Source organism: Chrysoperla carnea, chromosome X, assembly GCF_905475395.1.
Source record: "Chrysoperla carnea chromosome X, inChrCarn1.1, whole genome shotgun sequence".
In the NCBI taxonomy this organism is placed as follows: domain Eukaryota; kingdom Metazoa; phylum Arthropoda; class Insecta; order Neuroptera; family Chrysopidae; genus Chrysoperla; species Chrysoperla carnea.
The window spans coordinates 32,473,803-32,496,785 of NC_058342.1; the positions used below are offsets into that span (position 1 = coordinate 32,473,803).

Genomic DNA, 22,983 nt, shown 5'->3' on the forward strand with positions numbered 1-22,983 from the left:
TAGGGACAAAAAGCTGTAAATATAAAAAAGATAAGAAATTACCCCTAGAACTCTATTACCAAGAGCCAGCCGGTTTAAAGACTCGATCTATATTCTGTATATGGAAGTAAAAAAAAAATGCATGTTACAAATTCTGTTACTTTTAATCTATTATTGATAAATTCCAAAGTCTATTATGACTAGAATTAGAAAACTTGATAAGTACGCCAAATAACCTCTATGTATATGCAAGATCGATCGCCTTTAAATATTTAGTACCCGTGGAATACTGTTTTAACCGTTTTTTGTTGAAGTATGGCCATAGCTAATGGCTACCACTCAAAAGAAGCTTGCGAGGATGCCATACCAAGAAGGTCTTAACAGATTAGGAGATAATCTGAAAAACCAACAATTAAAGGCATGGATCAGCTACGAGGGACGGCGAGTCGCCAAAACCCTGTTGGGTGAAGGAAACTCGCTCGGTAACAGAGCCGAGGAGATCTTGAAACTAAACAGAGCTGATATTAGAGTCATCGTAGAGTTACTCACAGGGCATGATAACCTGAACAAGTTCCAACATCAGATTGGAAAAAGAGAATCTCCCGCGTGTGACAGATTCGGAGAAAATTCAGAAGAAACATCTATCCACTTTCTCTGTTACTGCCCGGCGCTCATACAGCAGCGAAGGAAATGGTTTGGTCCGGCCATAGTCGAACCAGAAGAAATTAGGAAACTCAGTGCTAGGCAAATCCTGAATTTCAGTACATCAGTTGGTTATAATAGCCACTGAAAAGCGTAGCGGGGATACAGTACAAGGGTCTATTTGGCTAGAGCATGGACCGCTAACCTAAATACCCACCCATACCAATGGCCATAGCTAAAGAAAGTTTAATAAACTCGGTGATAGGACCAAAAATATTTCTAATATACGTTCCAAAAACATTTATTTTGTTCCATGGCCAAATTTTACAGTTTTCTTTGACTGAGGCCATATTTTTGCCAGCAATATAGCTAAAGAAGACACATAAACTCAGAAAATAGTCAATGGTTCCCCGAGTGTATTCGAAGTCCAAGTATGACTCATATGCGGATTTCAAGGATTAAATATTTAGAGCGAACTTCCTGTGTATTATATATGGAGGTAAAGATTATAATGGTTATTTTATGTAACTACCACATTTCTAAAATGAAATTAATATTTTTGGGTTGTATTCTTCAGATAAAGCACATTCCAAAACTTGTTCAGTTTTATTGTAGTAGGTATGAATGAAAACGCCCATAGCCCTTAAGGGCCCATGTGTCAACAATCTTTAATTTATATGTTCTTTTAATTAAAAGTCTACCATATAAGGTAGTTACGATTACAAGTATGTTTATTTATTTCTGGCTGATAAATTGATGCATCAGAAGGTCCGCCAAGACTAGAAGAATTGCCTAGGGAATCGTCTAGAGGCCTCCATCAAAACATTACAGTACATTACACATCTAGGAAGCAAGTAAAGAATGTCTCAGATCTCATGTTTGTCGACCGAGACGAAGCCAAGATTTGAATGAACATCAAATCTGAGACATTCTCTACTTGCTTGCGAAAATAAGTTGCGAAAAAAATGAGTTTTATGCATTTTTTTGGAAAAGCAAAATCCGATCAAAATATCCATTCATATGATAATTTTCGGCGTGAGAATTTTCCGCAACTAATAACCGGCAAATTCAGGTATTTTCAAAAATATTATTTTTAAAATTGGGCTGTTAAGTTTATGAACATCAATGTGGATGTTTTAAAGAAAAACCAACACATTGTGAGCTTTTTTTTTGCTCATTGTTCATTCAGCCCTTGAGTCTAACAAATACAACAAAGTCGTAAGTAATCAGTTGTCAAAAATCATTCAACTTACGAAAAATACGACCCAACATTCGATACACATTACAAATTTAATAAGCTTAAAGCTATGCCCCCTGGCAAGAAAATTATAACTTTTTGGATTCCAATCCATCGTAGAATTCTTTTACTCTTCTAATGGTAAAAACTAATTAGTTAAACCATATTCTAAAAGATGGCATTATGTATTTATACACAACTACTAAGTTTATACAATATGTATGACCGTTATGCTATACACATTGCCTAAATGAATTCAAAGATTTAATTTCAATAAATAATCAGGCCGCCAGCCTAATTTAACTTTCGTAATCGTCGAAATTTTTATGGTTACATCAAAATATAAAAAAAATATAGTTGACAAAAATTATCCTTTTAAATTGCTTTCTACAAAATTTTAACAAAGAATACTTTTCCATTTTATTCGAGGTCCAAGCACGATTTTATAGCACTTTTTGATATATTGGCTGGCAAAAAAAAGCTTAGTAAATTTTCAGAATCATCAACCGTATAAAAAAAAATTTGATTTGAATTTTTGTTCGATCGTAGTTTCCGAAACATCGAGTCAAATTGCCGTAAAAACTACGTTAAAAAGCTTTAAGCATTCTGTTTAACGCGAAAATATAATGAATTCCATTTATAAAACTCTAAATTTCGTATCCATATTACAATTTTCCAAAAAAATTATTTTCAGATGTTAGAAATTTATATTCTAAATACAGAAGGGCGGCCTGATAAAAAAATAACCTAGCTCTAATAATAAAAAATTTTTAACTGAACAAGTTAAACCCTGTCACACATAAAATGAGTAAACAAATTTGTCAAAAATTATTCAACCATTTGTAACCATCAAAAATGCATGTACTTATAAAATTGGTAAGCCTTTGTTTTTTGATAGAAAATTTCTCTTTTCTTTTCTAATAATTCGTTATTCTAGGTGTTCATTATTCGTATAGTATTCGCCGAAAATTATGAACAATATTTAAATGAAAAATTAACTCAAGTACAAAATGATTTGAAAGATAGTTTTGATCGAAAATTTCGATCAATCGATCGAACAAGTTTGGTTACATTACATGAGAATTTCAGAGAATTTAATGAAATCACTGGTGATTGGTTTTTTTTTAATATTGGCCAAAATTTATTTATTTTAGAAAAGTCGAATACAATTTTTAAAGTTGGTCGAACATTTAATGATCGAAATTTATATTTTGAAAATGTAACAAATTTGAATGTTACTGATCATGTACTCTTTATCGAGGTTAGTTTTTTCTTCCGTTTTCCCTAGACAGAATTATTTTTTATTACCCGTTTTATTTTATTTTCTAGACAGAAAATTTTCAAAACACAACTTTTTTAATAGTTGGATTTAAAAATGGTTTTTGTAATATTTACACCAGTGATAATTTATGGGATTGGACTTTTCGACATGGTATCCAAAATGCAGGTGTACCAGAAACTGGAAAATTTTTTCAAGAGAATAATTTTTTATATTTATTTATTGTGAATCAAAAAGGAACTACGCTAGTGCCATCTATGTAAGTAAATTGAGTACTATTTTAATATTAAGGTATTCATCAATCTTTTAACACAATTTGAAAATTCGTATCCCTAATGCAAAGCCTTAAAAACAGGGTATGAAAAAAGGGGACTGAGAAATTGACATCGCCAAAAGGCATTTCCTTAACCTTCCAGACTGATCGTTTTTCGTATCATAATAATTTCTCTTGAGAGAAAATCTCACGCTATTGCGCAAGCGCTAAGAGTGAAATTTCTATATTTATATGAAATATACCAAGGTATACTAAGTTTAGTCCCAAGCTTGCTTAAAATAATTGATAATATGAACAAAATTTTGATATAGGTGTTCATAAAATCATCTAATTAGTCCATTTCCGGTTGTCTGTCTGTCTGTCATCACGATTACTCAAAAACTAAATGAACAACATAGGTCAATTGGATCTTGGGTCCGTAGGACCCATCTTGTAAACCGTTAGAGATAGAACAAAAGTTTAAATGTAAAAAATGTTCCTTATAAAAAAATAAACAACTTTTGTTTGAAACATTTTTTCGTAAACGCCACTGTTTACCTGTGAGAGCGCAAATTATGCGCCAATTGTTATTATATGGGAATATCAGTTATATATGTGTGACATGTATGTATGTGTTATGTGACCGAGTAATCAACACTGTCTATACATAGTATTTCAATAATTAACTCAGTCAATTGTTTGTTTTCACTTGCTATGCATAACTTTTTTAGGTTGTATAAATGGACTCAAACATATTTTGATGAAATCGATCGAATATTAACGATTTCCAGTAATGGTGTTACCAGTTTTCACGCACACGGAAAAACAATGATGATCTTATTACAGAATTCATTGATTTTTCCAAAAATTGGATCAATGGTTTTTACTATTGAAAATGAAAAATTAAAATTAACACAGCATTTGGATACAAATGGACCTTTATCAGTTATTCCATATGTATTTCAAAAACGACAATTTGTCCTTATTTTGAATAAATTTGGACCAAATTTTATTTATTTAGTTAAAGGTAGATACAGTAAAACCTCGTTAAAATTTTATGAGTAGAATTCTTCAAGTATTTAAAAAAAAGAAGATTTTTGGAACTCAAGGGCTGTACTTTCCAACGATACCCTACACAAATGAGATACGAGAAAATTATGGAAAGAAAATTGTCCCACTATTTTCTTTAAGTTGATACTTGTTTGAGGCATTCACCTAATTATTTTTTTGCTTAAATTTTAGGCTTGGTTTTAGTAAAACATTTCGAATTTCATGAAAATATTTTCAATCCAAATGTAATGATTTTCCCATACTCAAAGAATCTGTTTGCAATTTTTCATACATCAAGTGGTTTAAATATTTATCAAATTGGAAATGATCGATACACAAAAGTGGGAAAATTTAATGAAAATTTTAATGAAATCAAAAATATGGCAATGACCGATACTTATGGCCAATTGAGTCTACTCATTAACAAAGAACATCAAATTGTAACAGTTCCATTCGAAATTCATATCAAATTAATTGGTAAGTAACTTATATTCAAGACGAGCTTTGATTTGTCTTTCAGCGAGCTTTGAACTGCTAATAATTGCTATTTTATTATTTAGTTTCACCTGTCCCGTTGTCTGTCTGTAATCAAATCTTGCAAATCAAATTTCATCCACTTCCCGGTTTCCAATTGAGCTGAAATTTTGCATGCACGTTTAGTTTGGATGAAAATGCATGGTAAAGTTGTGGCGTTCTAATTTTCCCATCGCTTCCACCATATTTGATATATATACATTCTTTTTAGTCTTAAATTAAAAATTTTAATAAAAAAATACTTTTTAAACGACAAGCTTTTATTGTACTAAAAATTAGAGGAGAATTTTATCTATGAGTCACTCATATCCGACTATTTGTAAAAGCTTGAGGCGCTTAATATGAAGAATGCTTAATATGAAAATAATTAGGCATGAGGCGCTCCGATTCACTTTTTTTATTTTTTAAATTGAGCGCCTCATGCTTTTACAAATAGTCGGGTATGATATAGCTTTTAACAATTTTTTGTTTATTTATAGAACAACCTAAAGTTATGGCGAATGTAACCGCACGCATGGAGAATTTGATAAATATTCAAAAAAAGAATTTACGAAAAATGAATGAATTTTTAAATCGGAATTCAAACAATTATCAAAATTTAAAACGAATTACGAAACAAATTCAAGATGATATGGTAAATATATTTCATTAAATTACAGTACAACTTCGCTAAACTCTCTCCTTTTGGGCCGGCCTCATTGTAAGTTTGTATATAAAGACGGGGATAATTTTAGGCGAGGGTTGATTTCAGCCTTTTTTAGGAGATTTCTAGAGAAAAATCCGCTTTTTCATCGTTTTTATGAGCTGTACAAACCCCTTAAGGAGATTGTAAACCTACAGTATTGTAAAAAAGTTTTTGAGAAATCGATCTTCATCTGATGTTTTTGGACGATATCTCAAAAACTAAGCATCCGATTAACAAATGAAACCTTTTTTTGATTTTTTTGGGTCAAAATGACCTTATGTAATGAGTTTTATCGAAATTGAAGACAGAAAATTTTTCTCGATTTTTTGAAATTTTCTTAAGGGGTACCCCTTAGAAAAAATCGAAAAAATCGGAAAAAAATTTTTCTTTCGGAATTGGATAAAACACAGTATTTAGGGTAATTTTGACCCAAAAAATTCAAAAATCGAGTTCATTTGACGATTGGGCGACTAGTTTCTGAGAAAAACGATATCTCAGATCGATTTCTGACGTTATTTCGAAAACTAATCTTCCAATCGTAAAATAAACCCGATTTCTGTTTTATTTGGATCAAAATGACCCTATATAATGAGTTTCGTCGAAATTGAAGACAACAAATTTTTCTCGATTTTTTGAAATTTTCTTAAGGGGTACCCCTTAGAAAAAATCGAAAAAATCGGAAAAAAATTTTTCTTTCGGAATTGGATAAAACTCAGTATTTATAGTAATTATGACCCAAAAAATGCAAAAATCGAGTTTATTTGACGATTGGGCGACTAGTTTCTGAAAAAAACGATATCTCATATCGATTTCTGACTTTCTTTCGAAAACTAATCTTCCAATCGTAAAATAAACCCGATTTCTGGTTTATTTGGATCAAAATGACCCTATATAATGAGTTTTATCGAAATTGAAGACAACAAATTTTACTCGATTTTTTGAAATTTTCTTAAGGGGTACCCCTTAGAAAAAATCGAAAAAATCGGAACTAAATTTTTTCTTTCGGAATTGGATAAAACTCAGTATTTATGGTAATATTGACCCAAAAAATTCAAAAATCAAGTTCATTTGACGATTGGGCGACTAGTTTCTGAGAAAAACAATATCTCCGATCGTTTTTTGATGTATTCTAATCGATTGTTGTGTTTTTTGGATAAACATCCAAAAATCATGGTCAAAATCATAAAAACTTTGAATAAATTCCAAGGCGGCAACTCCTCTTAATTTAGACTTTGTCCAACTTCGTTTCTGCTGCTGAGAAGTGAGAATTTTTGTTTTAAAATTTCAGATAAACAATGAATTGGAAGTTTTAGAAAAACTAAAAGAAATTCAAACAAGATTAGATGAATTAAACTCAAAACACATGTTTACACCGAACGAGAATAGTTTAGCCATATCGAAAAAAGTCGTTATTAATGGAAATGTGTCGATACGAACAATGAAAACCCATCACATAAATTTAAAATTCATAAACACCATCGAATGGAACCCACATAAATGGTTGTCTCAAGAAACATCACAAAATGTTACATGCGCTACAAAATTTCAAACAATTTTCACCAATAATTTACAGTTAAACTCGTTTAAAAATGATTTATTTAATAATCTATTATTACAAAGTGGTAATCAAGTAATTAGTGGTTCGATGGAATTTCGTCAAAATTTACAGGCATTTCATGTGAATGTAAATGTTGTCAATGGCATCCCGTTTAATAAGATTGTTACATCGAAAAATTCGAATTTATTAATTAGTGGGACAAAATCTTTTCAAAATTTACATGTGAATCGATTAAATATCGTCAATTGGAATAAGGTAATCAGATTTTTTTTAAATGCTTATACAGGGTGTCATTGATAGCAGAAAATTAAATGATACCAGTAAATTAAGCTTATCAAGACAAATGGAAAAGCTTCTTACCAAATTTCGATCCGAGGCCTAATTCGGGAGATATGACTATGGGAAAAATAGAAATATGATATGATAGTCCCCTCTATATTCTAAAGTGTTGGATACGCTTGGGCCTTGGGGATAGCCAGTGTATCACGACTACTGCAGGAGCTGTCACAGTGGCGAGGAGGGAAGACGAATGTCTCATCTCCTCTGTTACTGCCCAGCTCTTTTCATGAGATGTACTTACTTGAGCAAGCCTCTCTTTGACGACCTCTCCGACCTACAGTCCATCGACGTCAAAGCTCTCCTGCTGTTCTTAAACAGATCCAAATGGTTCATGGAGTAGTGGCCGGGAATGGGCCAACCCTTTTTTCGGTATCAAAACGGAAAGTATGGTCTAAGTGTGTCCCACCCCAGGACAGCCATTCTAACCTAACTTAACCTAGTGTTGGATAACTACTAAAAAAATTTGCCACGGTCCCCAGATAGTATAGTTATGCCACTGCAATTAAAAAAAGGTTTCTTGTGTTTTTTACAGTTGAACATCGAAGACACTCCGAATAAACTCGATGTTGATACAATATTTATATCTTCCGATTTAAGAGTGACGAATAATATCGAAGTAACGAATATCAATGGATTACCGTTTAACAAATTAATGAGATCGATGTTTCTACGAGATGTTGATACCGAAATAATCGGTAATCGAAAGTTATTAAAATAAATATAATCGAAGGTGATTGAAAATTAACAATCGTTTACAATTTTCTAGGTAATTTAAGTTTTGCAGTACCATTTATGGCTACACGTATACATACCAATTCAATATCGAATATTCGAGTTTCGGAGTTGATGACAACAAATACATTACAAAATATTTCGACAAATATTGTTTTTAAATCGATAAATACACCGAATATTCATTGTCGAACAATTAATGGAATATCGTTAAGAGAAAATGCTGCGAAAACAAATGAAGATAATCAAATTATTGGTAATTATCATGGAAAAACTACCTTTATTGTTTTCTGATTTCGATCAAATTCTCATCAATTTTTTGCCATTTTCACCAAAACTATACGATATAGAGGTTTTTTAACAGTGTTTTCGTTTTTCTTGGGTCAAAATTAGTCTAAAAAATGATTTTCATCAAAATCGTAATCCATTAAATTTCATTCGATTTTTTCAAATTTTCCAAAGGTGTACCCCTTAAAAAAATTGTAAAAATTCGAGATAAATTTTTAGTTTCCGATATTGATAAAAATCATTTTCTGGACTTATTTTGACCCAAGAAAAACGAAAATCTGGTTTAAAAGTTGTCGCGATGCGTAGTTTTTAAGCTATGACCTTTTTTATTAATTTTTTCTCCATTTTAACCAAAACTATACAAGATAAAGGATTTTTAACCGGATTTTCGTTTTTCTTGGGTCAAAATTAGCCTAGAAAATGATTTTCATCAAAATCGTAACCAATAAATTTCATTCGATTTTTTCAAATTTTCCAAAGGGGTACCCCTTAAAAAAATTGTAAAAATTCGAAATAAATTTTTAGTTTCCGATATTGATAAAAATCATTTTCTAGACTAATTTTGACCCAAGAAAAACGAAAATCTGGTTTAAAAATTCTCCAGAGGCGTAGTTTTTAAAATATGACCTGTAATTAACGGAAAAAATACATAAAATTTATTCCTAAAATTAAAAACTCGCTCTAATGGCTGTATATTAAAAACTAAAGCTCTGATTGAACTTTTACATAAATTTTCGTTTTTCTTGGGTCAAAATTAGCCTAGAAAATGATTTTCATCAAAATCGTAACCAAAAAATTCATTCGATTTTTTCAAATTTTCCAAAGGGTTGGGTTCGTAAATGAGCAACATTGGAAAAGATCTTGTAAACCGTAAGAGATAGAAAAAAAGTTTAAATGTAAAAAATATTCCTTATAAATAATTAAGCAACTTTTGCTTGAAACATTTTTTCGTAAACATCACTCTTCATCCATGAGGGCGAAAATTAGGACATAACTTGGTGTCCATTTTCTCCAAAACTATAAAAGATAGGGAGTTACAAATTTGCACGTAACTTCAACTAGTTTTATTTTGAAACATTCTTGAAAAAAAAATTTAGAAAATACTTCTAATTTATGAAAAAATAATGCAAGCACTGACATTCAACACTTTCTATACAGGGTATTTCAACAATTAACTCAATTGTTTGTTTTCACTTGTTTATTGTAAGATATAGAAATGGCCCATGAACCCAATTAGGGTCAAACAACATAGTTTTCACTCAATAATTACGCAATTTGCCTGATATTTCGATATCCGATGAAAATCTATGTTTGTTACGGTTAAATTCCATAACCATAATTCGTAAATGCCTTTGAACATGGATCGATTCATTTTTTTTAAATTTTCCAGGACCTGTTAGTACATTACATTTAAATTTAACTGGAAATTTAAGTTTAAATGGTGAATTTGAACAGTTCGATTGGGCGAATAACAATGAAAATCATGTGATCGGAACAGAAGAATCAGATTTGTTGCAAATTTATACGGAACCAGTTGTAATACGTGGTAATTTAGTCTTGAAAAATTTACAATATTTAAACAAAACACGTTTGAATATTCATGGAGCTGTTTGGAATACAAATTTTAAAGATGATTTTTTACTTAAAAATACTAACCAGGTATGTAAGCGTCTTTCTTCCAGGAAAAATAAAAGCCCGGCTGTCAAAAGTCAAGCTGAAACATAAAAAAAATCGGGCTGTGGCATTCTCAACCCGACTTTTTGATATTCTTTAATAATAATAATAATAATAATAATACATAAGAGGGGTAATCGCAAATGGTTTCCTGGCACCTAGACCAAGGTTTACTCTGTGCTCTGTGCTCTCCTTGAGAACAACCTGTCTCCGGATAATAGACGCTAGTTTTGCAGATAATGGTACAGGATTCTGTCGAGGCCACGCACCACGTATAACGCCACGCCAACAGATTTTGTACCTAGATTTCTCGCAGAATTGGTGGATTCAAGGTTTCGAACCCAAACATTCTAAAATTGGTGCCCTACAGGTTCTACAGGTGCAAATAAACTATGAAAGTTTCATCGTTCTCCAAACAGGTCCTAAAAGTGGGATCATCAGAGATCTCCATGTTATGAAGGTGGTAGTTTAATCAGTAGTGTCTTATTAAGAATCCTACCACCCTACTCAACCTAGAATGGTCTTACTGTGGTTATACACAGCTTGAGCTGTCACATGACTTGGGCCAGTTATCGAGATGGACTTTTCGTAGCTATTCCTTGATTCCGTAAATTACAGAGCATCTTTCTATGGAAATGACAAACTCAAGTAAAAAAAGGGGCGTTTGAGACGATCACTCTCGTGTCAACGAGTCCGCTATTTCATTTCTTTTAAGGCCAGAGTGGTCCGATAACCAGATCAGTCTGATTATGTTTTTAAGGATGTACTAAATCTAATATTGCCCTGGTGCTCGTACTATCTTAAGAGCCAGGCGATACAGTTTTTTTTTGCATATTTCAGCTTGTCTTTTGACTATTAGACCTAAGTGACATTTGTCACTACATATCTCGATTACCTAAGACCTGAATGACAGTGATTACCTAAGATTAATAAGACCTAACCTAACCTAAGACCTAAGTGACAGTGATTAACTAAGATTAATAAGACCTAAGTGACATTTGTCACTACGATTATGGAATATAAAATCCGATATCTTAAAATATTTTAGGAAATTCAAGAAAATATTCTATTTGAACGAGGTTTTACTGTACCATACTTAGTGGTGAATAAAATCAACAATATTCCAACAGCGTTGATTGTAAATGATACATTTAATGAACAATTATGGCCCATTTTACCCACGCAATTCTATTTTAAGCATTTAAAAATTTTGGGTAATCTAACGATATATCCATTATTCTATCAAAATATCTTTCATCAATCGGACGTTCGTGCTATGGCAAAGCAGGCCGTAAAATTGAATGGAGTGTAAGTATATATTTTGCGAAACTTTATATCTTGGAATTTTACAATTATTTTTCTTTGTCCTAGGTATAAATTATCTGGACCCAAAATATTTAAGGAAAAATTATTTATTAAAAATTTACAAGTTCAATATATTAACGATGAGCCCGTTTTGAAAACTTTCAAAAATATTTCTGGTAAACTTTTTGTTTTAAGCACAAATCCACAAAAACAATCAATTTAACCCGTCAGCACTTAGCTTTTGGTACATCAAAGCCATGTATGCCTTTTTCAGATTGAAATGATCAAAAATTGAACTTAAAGTGGTTCGGCTGTCACGTGAATAGCCAACTAGTCAACTAGGCAATTTATATGACGTAAATGTAAGAAAATGTGCTAAAAATTTCGTAACCTAGGCAATTTGTATGACGTCAATGTAAATAAAAGCTCTAAAAATATTGAAAAAGCAAGGTTTTTTTACGTTTTCTTTTTGGAAAGCATCGTTAGGAAATGTTTCGTTTTGCATAAACAGAATCTGTGATAAATTTTCATGATGATAACTTTTTTGAAGCTCATTCACCGATTAATTTTTGTACAATTAACATTATTGTGACCTTCCATAAGGTACTATGTTAAAAATCACAATTTTAAAGTGAAATAATTCAAAATTTTGCCCCGCAAGAGGTCCCAAAACTGTGTTTATTGTGATCAAGGGACTTTGAACTATCATTTACCGCAAACAAAATGAACCGTACTTGCTCAAACAACCGAACCACTTTAAATCTAACCTCCTTCTTTCTGAATTAGGGTGACAATTGAATGGTTCATATTTAACTCCCTGACTATCCACGCTAGTTATGGGAAATTCGATATTCAAAAAAAGAATAAAACTGTGATGTTTCATGGGAATCATGATATAACGAAGAAAACAGGAGGTGTTTATTCCAGGAATCAGATTCGATTCATTATTAAAGAGTATACAGTCAATTTACTTTACAGTTACGTAGAACGAGTTGCCTATACAAATAAAATGTATATAGACTTGTTTTTCTTTCCCCTATATAAATTTTTAAGGAAATATGTGCGGGTGGAAAAGAATGTGGGTGGAGACATACTCATACACACACACATACATTTCTGTCCCCGGATTATCTAAGATTCGTTAGTTTATAATAAATCTAGTTAGAATTTGCTCAAACAGCCGAACCAATTTCCACGTTTTGAATGTGGATATAGTTCTTGAATTTATTTCTAACCAAAGACAATTTTTAGTTTCAAACATCCACATAATGGGAGATTTAATATTGGCAAATACTTCATCCACAAAGATCAATGAAATATCAAATCCAAAATTGTACGATTCAAATATTCCAAAACATTTAAATATGGAAAAAATCCAATGTAAAAATATCCAAATTGAAAATTTAAATGGATATCCGCTAGAAAATTTACTCAAAATACTCAACAAAGAATTACCTTTAAATAAACTGGTCATTCATGGTAACGTCTTCGTTAATAATTTGACCACGAAACAGATACAAAATTTCTCTATGTCCAACTTTGATCAGATTGTACAAAAAAATGGAACAGTTTTGGTATCCGGTCGTAAAACATTTCAAAATCTAAAAATTTATAATCTGGAGTCGAATAATTTGAATGGAGTTTCATTCGAGAATATGGTAAAGAATGTATTATCTCGTAAACGGCCACAAAACATTCGTGGCAAATATACTTTTACAAATATTCGAACACGTAAGTATTGTTATTCTACGAACACGTAAGTATTGCTATTCACGTAATCGGTTAAAACGACGAATCGGTTATTACGACTAATAAGGAAGGTTTAAGATTCAGGGAATATCTCATTTTCACTGCCACCGTTCAGTTTTTTCCATGAGAAGATGGACTTATTTCAGCCACCGCTGACACTATTTTCGGTAAATTTCGTCGATTTCCTCACAATAAAACTCTGCTGTGATGGTTTGGCCCGGTTACAGAAAGTTAAAATGAATCACTTTTTGAGCTTTTTGGCCTTTCCAATACGTTTTAAACCATCAAAAACCGCATGGAAGCTGACGTCCTGTTCTTCCGCCATCCCAAGCACCGTTTGTGATGAGTCAGTCCCTACCATGGTCCTCAAATCCTCGTCCTGGATTACTATAGGTCATCCATTTCGACGAACCAACAACGAACAGTGCGTCCATTAAATCTATCATTGCCAAATGCTTGGTTAATTTATCGGAGTGTTTCAGCAGCGCTTTAGCTCAATTTGAATTCGTAGAGAAAAATTAGTCGAAGTATATCAAAGCCATTCGAATTGCATTTTTTTATTTAACCGACTTTACTGAAGTGATGAAAAAAACTTTCGCAGTTCTCTCGAAATTCTGAATGGTTTTTAATTTGTATCAAGTTAACATGTATTAAATTTCTTTTAGCATCGATTATCACCGAAAAGATTGACGGAATTCAAACAGATCAACTATTATCAACTTCGAATCCCGAAATGCAATATTTCAATACATCTTTATTAAGACTACATTCTGCGCATGTGCAAGGCTCAATTCATCCAAAATTGATCCATGGATCAACAGTACCTGAACATATACAAGTCTTACAAAATGTTCCAGCAATTAATTGTCGTCAATTATTCGTGAACGGAAATATTGTGGTACCGGAAGACAGTAAACTTTATGAAATGTTAAATAATTCAATACTATCTGATAAAGATTATTACATAACTAGTCCAGTCAATTTTAAAAATCGTGTTTTGATACAAAATTTACATTCAAATCGTTATATTAATCGTATTAATTTATCGTCGATTGAAAATGATGCATTATTTCGAGATCGTCAAAATCAGGTATGCAAGTATCAGTTTCGACAATGAATTCGTTAAGTTAAAATAAGTGGAAAAGTCCGAAGAAGATTTTCAATCCGTCAGATCTTTGTCAGTTTCAAACAATAGATGCTTTGTCTGTTATACGTACTATGTAGAATAATGTATATAATGGTAACCCGAAAAAAACCGTACGATGTACGTTGACTGAATAGCTATTTAGTCATTCTGTATCGGTGGGTAACAACTGTGTGCTGTGTCCGTCATGTTATTGTCAGTTTCAAACAATAGATCCTTTTTTGACAGCACTCAAGTGTACGAGTTTTACACACGTATTACTAAAAAGTGAAAGATGTGCACGATAGGTTGTGCACCAAAATTGTAGCCAGGTCATTCGATCACTAGATTTTACTCCCCATATATATTTTTTTTTCATACCGGGCGCCTTATTTGAAATCGATTGTTTTTGTGCATTTTTTCGACTTATTTGTACATAACAAATTAATTCACTGCAAATAAGAACGATAACTTTCTACGTTTAGTTCAAGAATGTCTTTTTTTTTTAGATAATTTCTGGAATGATCACCTTCACAAATAATTTATTTGCGAATTCGATTCGAGTCTTTAATGATTCTCGAATACCTTTCGTAAATTATATTAATCTTGAAAAATTCAATGAAAAACTTGTTCGAATTCAGGATGAAAGACCTATCAGTGGGGTTAAAACATTTTTAAACGACATTTATTCACGATCTTTGCAAGTAAGTTTTGTTATTGCAAAAATAAAATCAAAATTCAGATGTAAATCAATTGACTTGTTCTAGATTCCCGATAAAATTCATGGAATAAATCCTGATGTTTTAGTATCGTACAAGAGAAATCGTATAATACCATCAACTCAATTTCAAAATTTAACAATTTCTAATAATTTATTTGCTCATGAGATCAATAGAGACAATTTTACAGATTTTCTAAATTCTCGAATGTTATTATCCTCGAAAATACCTCAAGATGTCTGGCAGACATTTCAATTTGAGAATATTAATTTATCAGGTAAATTGATATACTATAATTTACAAGATATCTTTTAAAATGCTTTTAAAGCGTTTCAACACATGAGCGTACTTAGGAAGGGGGTTAGAGGGTCAGTTTCCACATACTGAACCCTGAACTATCCATGTATTTGGCTGGATAAACAAAAATATGGTTACTCTTAAATATTGTTAGGTTAGGTTAATATTACCTAACCTAACCTAACCTAAATATTGTTGTATTTTTGAAATTTTAAGGTCAACAAAAATCTTGAATCAAGAGCATGAATGTTGGATAGTACACTCATGTTTCTCGAAGTTGAAAAATCATCAATGTCCACTAACGAACCCAAAGCACAAATTTTTGGCATAGGTGGTTCATAAAATCACTTAAGTCGTGTATTTCCGGTTGTCCATCCAGCTGTTCCTCTGTCTGTCATCACGATAACTCAAAAACGAAAAGAGTTATCAAGCTGAAATTTTTATGGAGTGCTCAGGACGTAAAAAGTGAGGTTGAGTTCGTAAACGAGCAACATAGGTTTGATTGGTACAAAATTTTGGCAAAACTGTGGCAAATTTCAAAGATACAAGACATTTTTTCTTACAATTAATTTTCAGTCGCTCAATACCTGGCGAAACATTGTAAAGACCTTTTACAGATAGCTATTTGTGAGCCAATTTAGAAAATTGATCCAAAATGCATTTATTTTCTATACGAAAATCATCTATTGAATATCTTTTTCAGGTCAAGCTGACATTATGTCCATTAACGATGTTTTACTGGAAAACGTAGTAACTGATACTGGAATACAAAATGTATTTTCGCCCAAAGAATTTTCCAAATCGATTGAAACCCAAATGGCTGTAAATATTGATATTCTCAATAATGTACCCATTAAAGATGCCTATCAATATGCAATTTTCACGGATGAAAATGCAACTATTGATGGAAATATTGTAAGTAAATCTGGAAAAACCCGGATGATAATTTTAGTAAACAGGATATTTAGGAATGGAGATTTATATTCATTTATTTCAGATGTTCGATAACACGGTTTTAATGGACTCAAATATTAAGGCGAATAGTTTAAATGGATTAACCTGGAAGCAATTAATGGATAATATCCAAAATATCAATATGAGTGTTCCGGAACTTACAACAAGAGTTCAATCAAAACTGGATAATGGAATGAAATTGACTACAAGTACGTACTAAAAGCGAAATTTTTATGTAATGTTAGTCATGAGCTAAATATCGGGATCAGGACCCCACCTACTTGAAACCTATTAAATCTAGGTTAAATTTGTTCACAAAATTGAAATGCATGACTCAAAAATAGTAGGATTACATACTTGATTTATAAAAATTGGATAAAATTTGGATGTGATAGAGCAAAATTAAATTTTTATGATTTTGATGACGTCATAAAGTTCATAAAATCAGTATTTTTAATAACACAGGCAAATTTGAACCGATCTTTTTGGAATTTTTTTTGAAACCCAATAACTTTGGGTCAAACTTTTCATCTGTGATGTTAGTTTTTCGCTAGCATTCACCATTGTACTAAATACCGGGAGCGGGACCCCACCTTTTTAAAAGCTATTATAGCTAGGTTAATTTTGACAACAAATTTGAAAAGTATGACCCAAATTTAGTAGAATTCCATACCTGGTTTATCAAAATTGGATAAAATTTAGATATGATAGAGCGAAATTAAATTTTTATGATTTTGATGACGTCATAAAGTTCATAAAATTAATATTTTTAATAAACAGGCAAATTTTATCCGATCTTATTGGAATTTTTGTTGAAACCCACTAATTTTGGGTCAAGCTTTTCATCTGTGATGTTAGTTTTTCGCTGCTATTCATCATTCTACTAAATACCGGGATCAGGACCTCACCTTCTTGAAATATATTATAGCTAGGTTAATTTTGACAACGAATTTGAAAAGTATGACCCAAATTTAGTAGGATTCCATACCTGGTTTATCAAAATTGGATAAAATTTAGATATGATAGAGCGAAATTAAATTTTTATGATTTTGATGACGTCATAAAGTTCATAAAATCCATATTTTTTATAACACAGGCAAATTTTATCCGATTTTATTGGAATTTTTTTTGAAACCCACTAATTTTGGGTCAAGCTTTTCATCTGTGATGTTAGTTTTTCTCTACCATTCACCATTGTACTAAATATCGGGACCAGGGCCCCACCTTCTTGAAACCTATTATAGCTAGGTTAATTTTGACAACAAATTTGAAATGTATGACCCAAATTTAGTAGAATTCCATACCTGGTTTATCAAAATTGGATAAAATTTAGATGTGATAGAGCGAAATTAAATTTTTATGATTTTGATGACGTCATAAAGTTCATAAAATCGATTTTTTGATTAACACAGGCAAATTTGATCCGATCTTATTGGAATTTTTTTTGAAACCCACTAATTTTGGGTCAAACTTTTCATCTGTGATGTTAGTTTTTCGCTACCATTCACCATTGTACTAAATACCGGGACCAGGACCCCACCTTCTTGAAACCTATTATAGTTAGGTTAATTTTGACCACAAATTTGAAAAGTATGACCCAAATTTAGTAGAATTCCATGCCTGGTTTATCAAAATTGGATAAAATTTAGATATGATAGAGCGAAATTAAATTTTTATGATTTTGATGACGTCATAAAGTTCATAAAATCAATATTTTTAATAACACAGGCAAATTTGATCCGATCTTATTGGAATTTTTGTTGAAACCCACTAATTTTGGGTCAAGCTTTTCATCTGTGATGTTAGTTTTTCGCTGCTATTCATCATTCTACTAAATACCGGGATCAGGACCTCACCTTCTTGAAATATATTATAGCTAGGTTAATTTTGACAACGAATTTGAAAAGTATGACCCAAATTTAGTAGGATTCCATACCTGGTTTATCAAAATTGGATAAAATTTAGATATGATAGAGCGAAATTAAATTTTTATGATTTTGATGACGTCATAAAGTTCATAAAATCCATATTTTTTATAACACAGGCAAATTTTATCCGATTTTATTGGAATTTTTTTTGAAACCCACTAATTTTGGGTCAAACTTTTCATCTGTGATGTTAGTTTTTCTCTACCATTCACCATTGTACTAAATATCGGGACCAGGGCCCCACCTTCTTGAAACCTATTATAGCTAGGTTAATTTTGACAACAAATTTGAAATGTATGACCCAAATTTAGTAGAATTCCATACCTGGTTTATCAAAATTGGATAAAATTTAGATGTGATAGAGCGAAATTAAATTTTTATGATTTTGATGACGTCATAAAGTTCATAAAATCGATTTTTTGATTAACACAGGCAAATTTGATCCGATCTTATTGGAATTTTTTTTGAAACCCACTAATTTTGGGTCAAACTTTTCATCTGTGATGTTAGTTTTTCGCTACCATTCACCATTGTACTAAATACCGGGACCAGGACCCCACCTTCTTGAAACCTATTATAGTTAGGTTAATTTTGACCACAAATTTGAAAAGTATGACCCAAATTTAGTAGAATTCCATGCCTGGTTTATCAAAATTGGATAAAATTTAGATATGATAGAGCGAAATTAAATTTTTATGATTTTGATGACGTCATAAAGTTCATAAAATCAATATTTTTAATAACACAGGCAAATTTGATCCGATCTTATTGGAATTTTTTTTGAAACCCACTAATTTTGGGTCAATCTTTTCATCTGTGATGTTAGTTTTTCGCTACCATCCATCATTGTACAGAATATCGGGACCAGGACCCCACCTTCTTGAAACCTATTATAGCTAGGTTAATTTTGACAACAAATTTGAAAAGTGTGACTCAAATTTAGTAGAATTCCATACCTGGTTTATCAAAATTGGATAAAATTTAGATGTGATAGAGCGAAATTAAATTTTTATGATTTTGATGACGTCAGAAAATTCACTAACAACAGTATGGATTTATTTTTAGACATGGCATCAAGATATTTATATTTGGAAGAAATTATCGGTGTTATAGAAATGCCGGAAATGGATACAAAATCAGCAACAATTGATTATTATCAAAATACGATGACTTTCAATCTAATTGGAGAGCGAAACGGAAATGAGTGTCACTTATCGGCCAATTGTTCTTGTGCAACACAATACTCATTTCAATTGAATGATTTTGGACAAATTGAGCCCATAAGTGGCGTTGGTTTTGAACGAGTTTATCGATTTGTAAATGATGAAAATTTGATAATAAATGTTATTACAAACACAATCAGTTATCATGAATTTTGTCGGTAAGTACAAAATATAAAAAGGTCCTTTTTCGATTTTGTAAGAGAGAAGACTCCTTTTAACCCCCTGGCATCTTTTTTTTCACAGATCGAATAAAATAGAAAATGAAATATCTCACATAGTATGGTTCGAAACAATGAATGGACAAAATCGTGAAGCAAATAATAACGATTTGTTCACATTCGATCCAAACCACATATCTGGCTATTTAAGTGACGTAAAATACTTCCAAAGTCGTGGTGAAATGTATATTGTTCTGGCACGTTTTTACGATCCACAAAATAATTCTCATGATATCGATTGTCTAGTATTGAAATTATCAACACAAACACAAAATACAACTCTTATTCAGACAATTCGAGGTTATGGTGCCTCAACTTTAGAGATTTTAGGAACAGATCAAGGAATTGTTTTGGTTATTGGAAATACACAATATGTTAACGATCATACGAAACGTATCGATAGTGGTATTTATCGATTTAGTGAAATTGATGAACAGGTTAAAAATTTTTTCTTTTCCAATAAAAATTTCTTTGTCATATTTTCTCCGTTGAGCATTTATATGCAGGTTAAATTAGTGTCAAGAAAATACCTTTTTAGGGTGTTAAGCAGTGAGGGATTACCCATTAAGCGGATTTCGTCACTGCATAGAGGCCCCGCTACGCAAAAGAGTAAAGGACAACCATAAAAAGATTTACGATGACTAAAAAAACACAGTACCATCTGATTTTCACTTCATGGGTTAATCCGGAATTGCTGTCAAGTTTTTTTTTTTGCACCTCAAAAGCCGGTCCAAATTAAGATGGACGGTTGAAAATTTGTTTCTAAATAAAGTTAATATTAAAGAGGTGTCAACTTCTCAACGCTCCTTCCCGCTCTTTTTCGTAAATATTGAAGTGAGTTCAATACATTGACTTTATAGTTATCCATAGACTAAGCATCGCCTATCTTTCCGTACAGTGAGAAGCGTGTCAACATCTGAGGTAATTTCTTAGGTCAGCCAGGGATATTTATCAAAAAAATGCATTTATCAAAAGAATATAGGGACATTTATCAAAAAAATATACATTGAATATAGGGACATTTATTAAAAAACCGAATGTCAAATTTTCATATCACAAAATATTTTCCATAAAATATCGTAATTTCACTGAACTTTTTCGCTTTTTGACTTTAAAAAAATTCTTATCACGTATCACTTTACATTTTTTCTTACGAATCTACAATGGATTTGACCTAAGCAATTACCTCAGTTGTTGGCACGCTTAAAATCGTTTGACACTTAATCTATGTAACTATAAAGTCAATGATTACAGAACTGTCAGTTACTACCAAAACTGACTGTCAAAAATTAAAATAATTTCTTGCAATTAATGTGAATTTTAATTATTTTGGCTGTCAAACGAATTTTCATATATATTTTTATTTTTAGTTTCAATTACTTCGGAATGTGTCAAGTCGAAATGGCATTACTGGCATATCAAGTGAAAATTTAAATAATGGCCAAAGTGTAATAATATTTGCACAAAGTGAATCGAATTTAGCTGTCTACAAATATCATCGAAAATTTGATAACTATTATTTTTATCAATTCATTAATTTGGAATCGGAAACCATACATGCAAATTTATTTTATTTAGGAGGTACGTAATTTACATCACAATCCGCGAAATTTTGTAATTCGCCCTCTAGCTTCAAATTGATTAAGCCTTCAGAACGGTCAAAACAGATGGCAGTAGTGTACCGTTTGCACGGTGATAGAGAAAGGAGTGTATTTCTGTAGTATTTCGTTCGTATGTTCGTATGTGTTCGTATTTATTTCGTGCAATGCACTTAAATGAAAAATCAACACTAGCGACACTATAACTTCTGCCGTTTTGTTGATAAAATTTGTCAATTCTTTCGTTTGAGCTGTGTATCGTTGTGTAGTGTCCATGACTCTTGTAATGAGAGAAAATCTCACGCTATTACGCAAGCAGAAATTTCACGATTTCTGGAGTCTCTCGATCAAATCTATAGAGGTGGCAATCCTATACGGATAGCCCAGGGATCAGCAACCTTTTGAGTCGAAAGAGTCCAAAATTTACTGGGATAGCTCCATACTCTTCTGACAAATATAATTTTTTTTATTACAGAACCACAAAAGAGCGATTTATTTTTAACGATTGTCACGAATGATTCAAAATTTTCACTATACAAATATAATTATATGGAAGGTTTTCGTTTGGAAACGATTGGCGATTTAGAAAATGTTCGAATATTAATACCATTTTTACAAAATCATAAAATTTATTTATTCGGAGTAACCAAAAATAAATATGCGAAAATATATGAAATTGTTCAACAAGGTTAAAGTTTATTTAAATATATATTTATATTGTTACTGAAATTTGTTTTTTTTAGTATTTGTAAGCTCTTTAAAGTGGTTCGGCTGTCACGTGACTAGTCAACTAGGCAATTTGTATGACGTAAATGTAAGAAAATGTGCTAAAAATTTCGTAACCTAGGCAATTTGTATGACGTAAATGTATTAAAATGCTCTAAAAATATCGTAAAAGCGTCAAAAACCAAAGTTTTTTTATATTTTCTTTTTGGAAAACGCCGTCAGGCAAAGTTTCTTTTTGCATAAACAGAATCGGTGATAAATTTTCTTCATGATGAAAACTTTTTTGAAGCTCATTCACCGATTAATTTTTGTACAATTAACATTATTGAGACCTTCCATAAGGTACTATGTTAAAAATCACAATTTTAAAGTGCAATAATTCAAAATTTTGCTCCCCAAGAGATCCCAACTGTGTTTATTGTGATCAAGGGACTTTGCACTATCATTTACCGCAAACAAAATGAACAGTACTTGCTCAAATAGCCGAACCACTTTAAATCTAACCTCCTTCTTTCCGAGTTAGGGTGACAATTGAAATGTTCATATGTAACTCCCTGACTATCCACGATAGTTATGCGAAATTCGATATTCAAAAAAAGAATAAAACTGTAATGCTTCATGGGAATCATGATATAACGAAGAAAACAGGAGGTGTTTATTCCAGGAATTAGATTCGATTCATTTTAAAGAGTATACAGTCAATTTACTTTACAGTTACGTAGAACGAGTTGCCTATACAAATAAAATGTATATAAACTTGTTTTTCTTTGCCCTATATAAATTTTCAAGGAAATATGTACGGGTGGAAAATAATGTGGGTGGAGACATACCTACACACATACACACACACACATACATTTCCGCCTCCGGATTATCGTAAGATTCGTTAGTTT

General features: G+C 31.6%; 1 protein-coding gene across 1 annotated transcript; it reads left to right on the forward strand.

The window, feature by feature from the left end:
- Positions 1–4,695: 4,695 nt before the first annotated feature.
- LOC123303063 lies at positions 4,696–22,116 on the forward strand. The gene is made up of 19 exons (XM_044886161.1): positions 4,696–4,917; positions 5,454–5,608; positions 6,948–7,472; positions 8,089–8,251; positions 8,323–8,544; positions 9,967–10,235; positions 11,299–11,558; positions 11,622–11,731; positions 12,807–13,286; positions 13,970–14,394; positions 14,937–15,131; positions 15,195–15,423; positions 16,147–16,358; positions 16,441–16,606; positions 19,391–19,706; positions 19,792–20,203; positions 21,137–21,347; positions 21,840–21,955; positions 22,108–22,116. The coding sequence occupies exons 1-19, from the start codon at positions 4,821–4,823 to the stop codon at positions 22,114–22,116; spliced, it is 4,572 nt and encodes a 1,523-aa protein (XP_044742096.1). The 5' UTR covers positions 4,696–4,820.
- Positions 22,117–22,983: the final 867 nt, after the last annotated feature.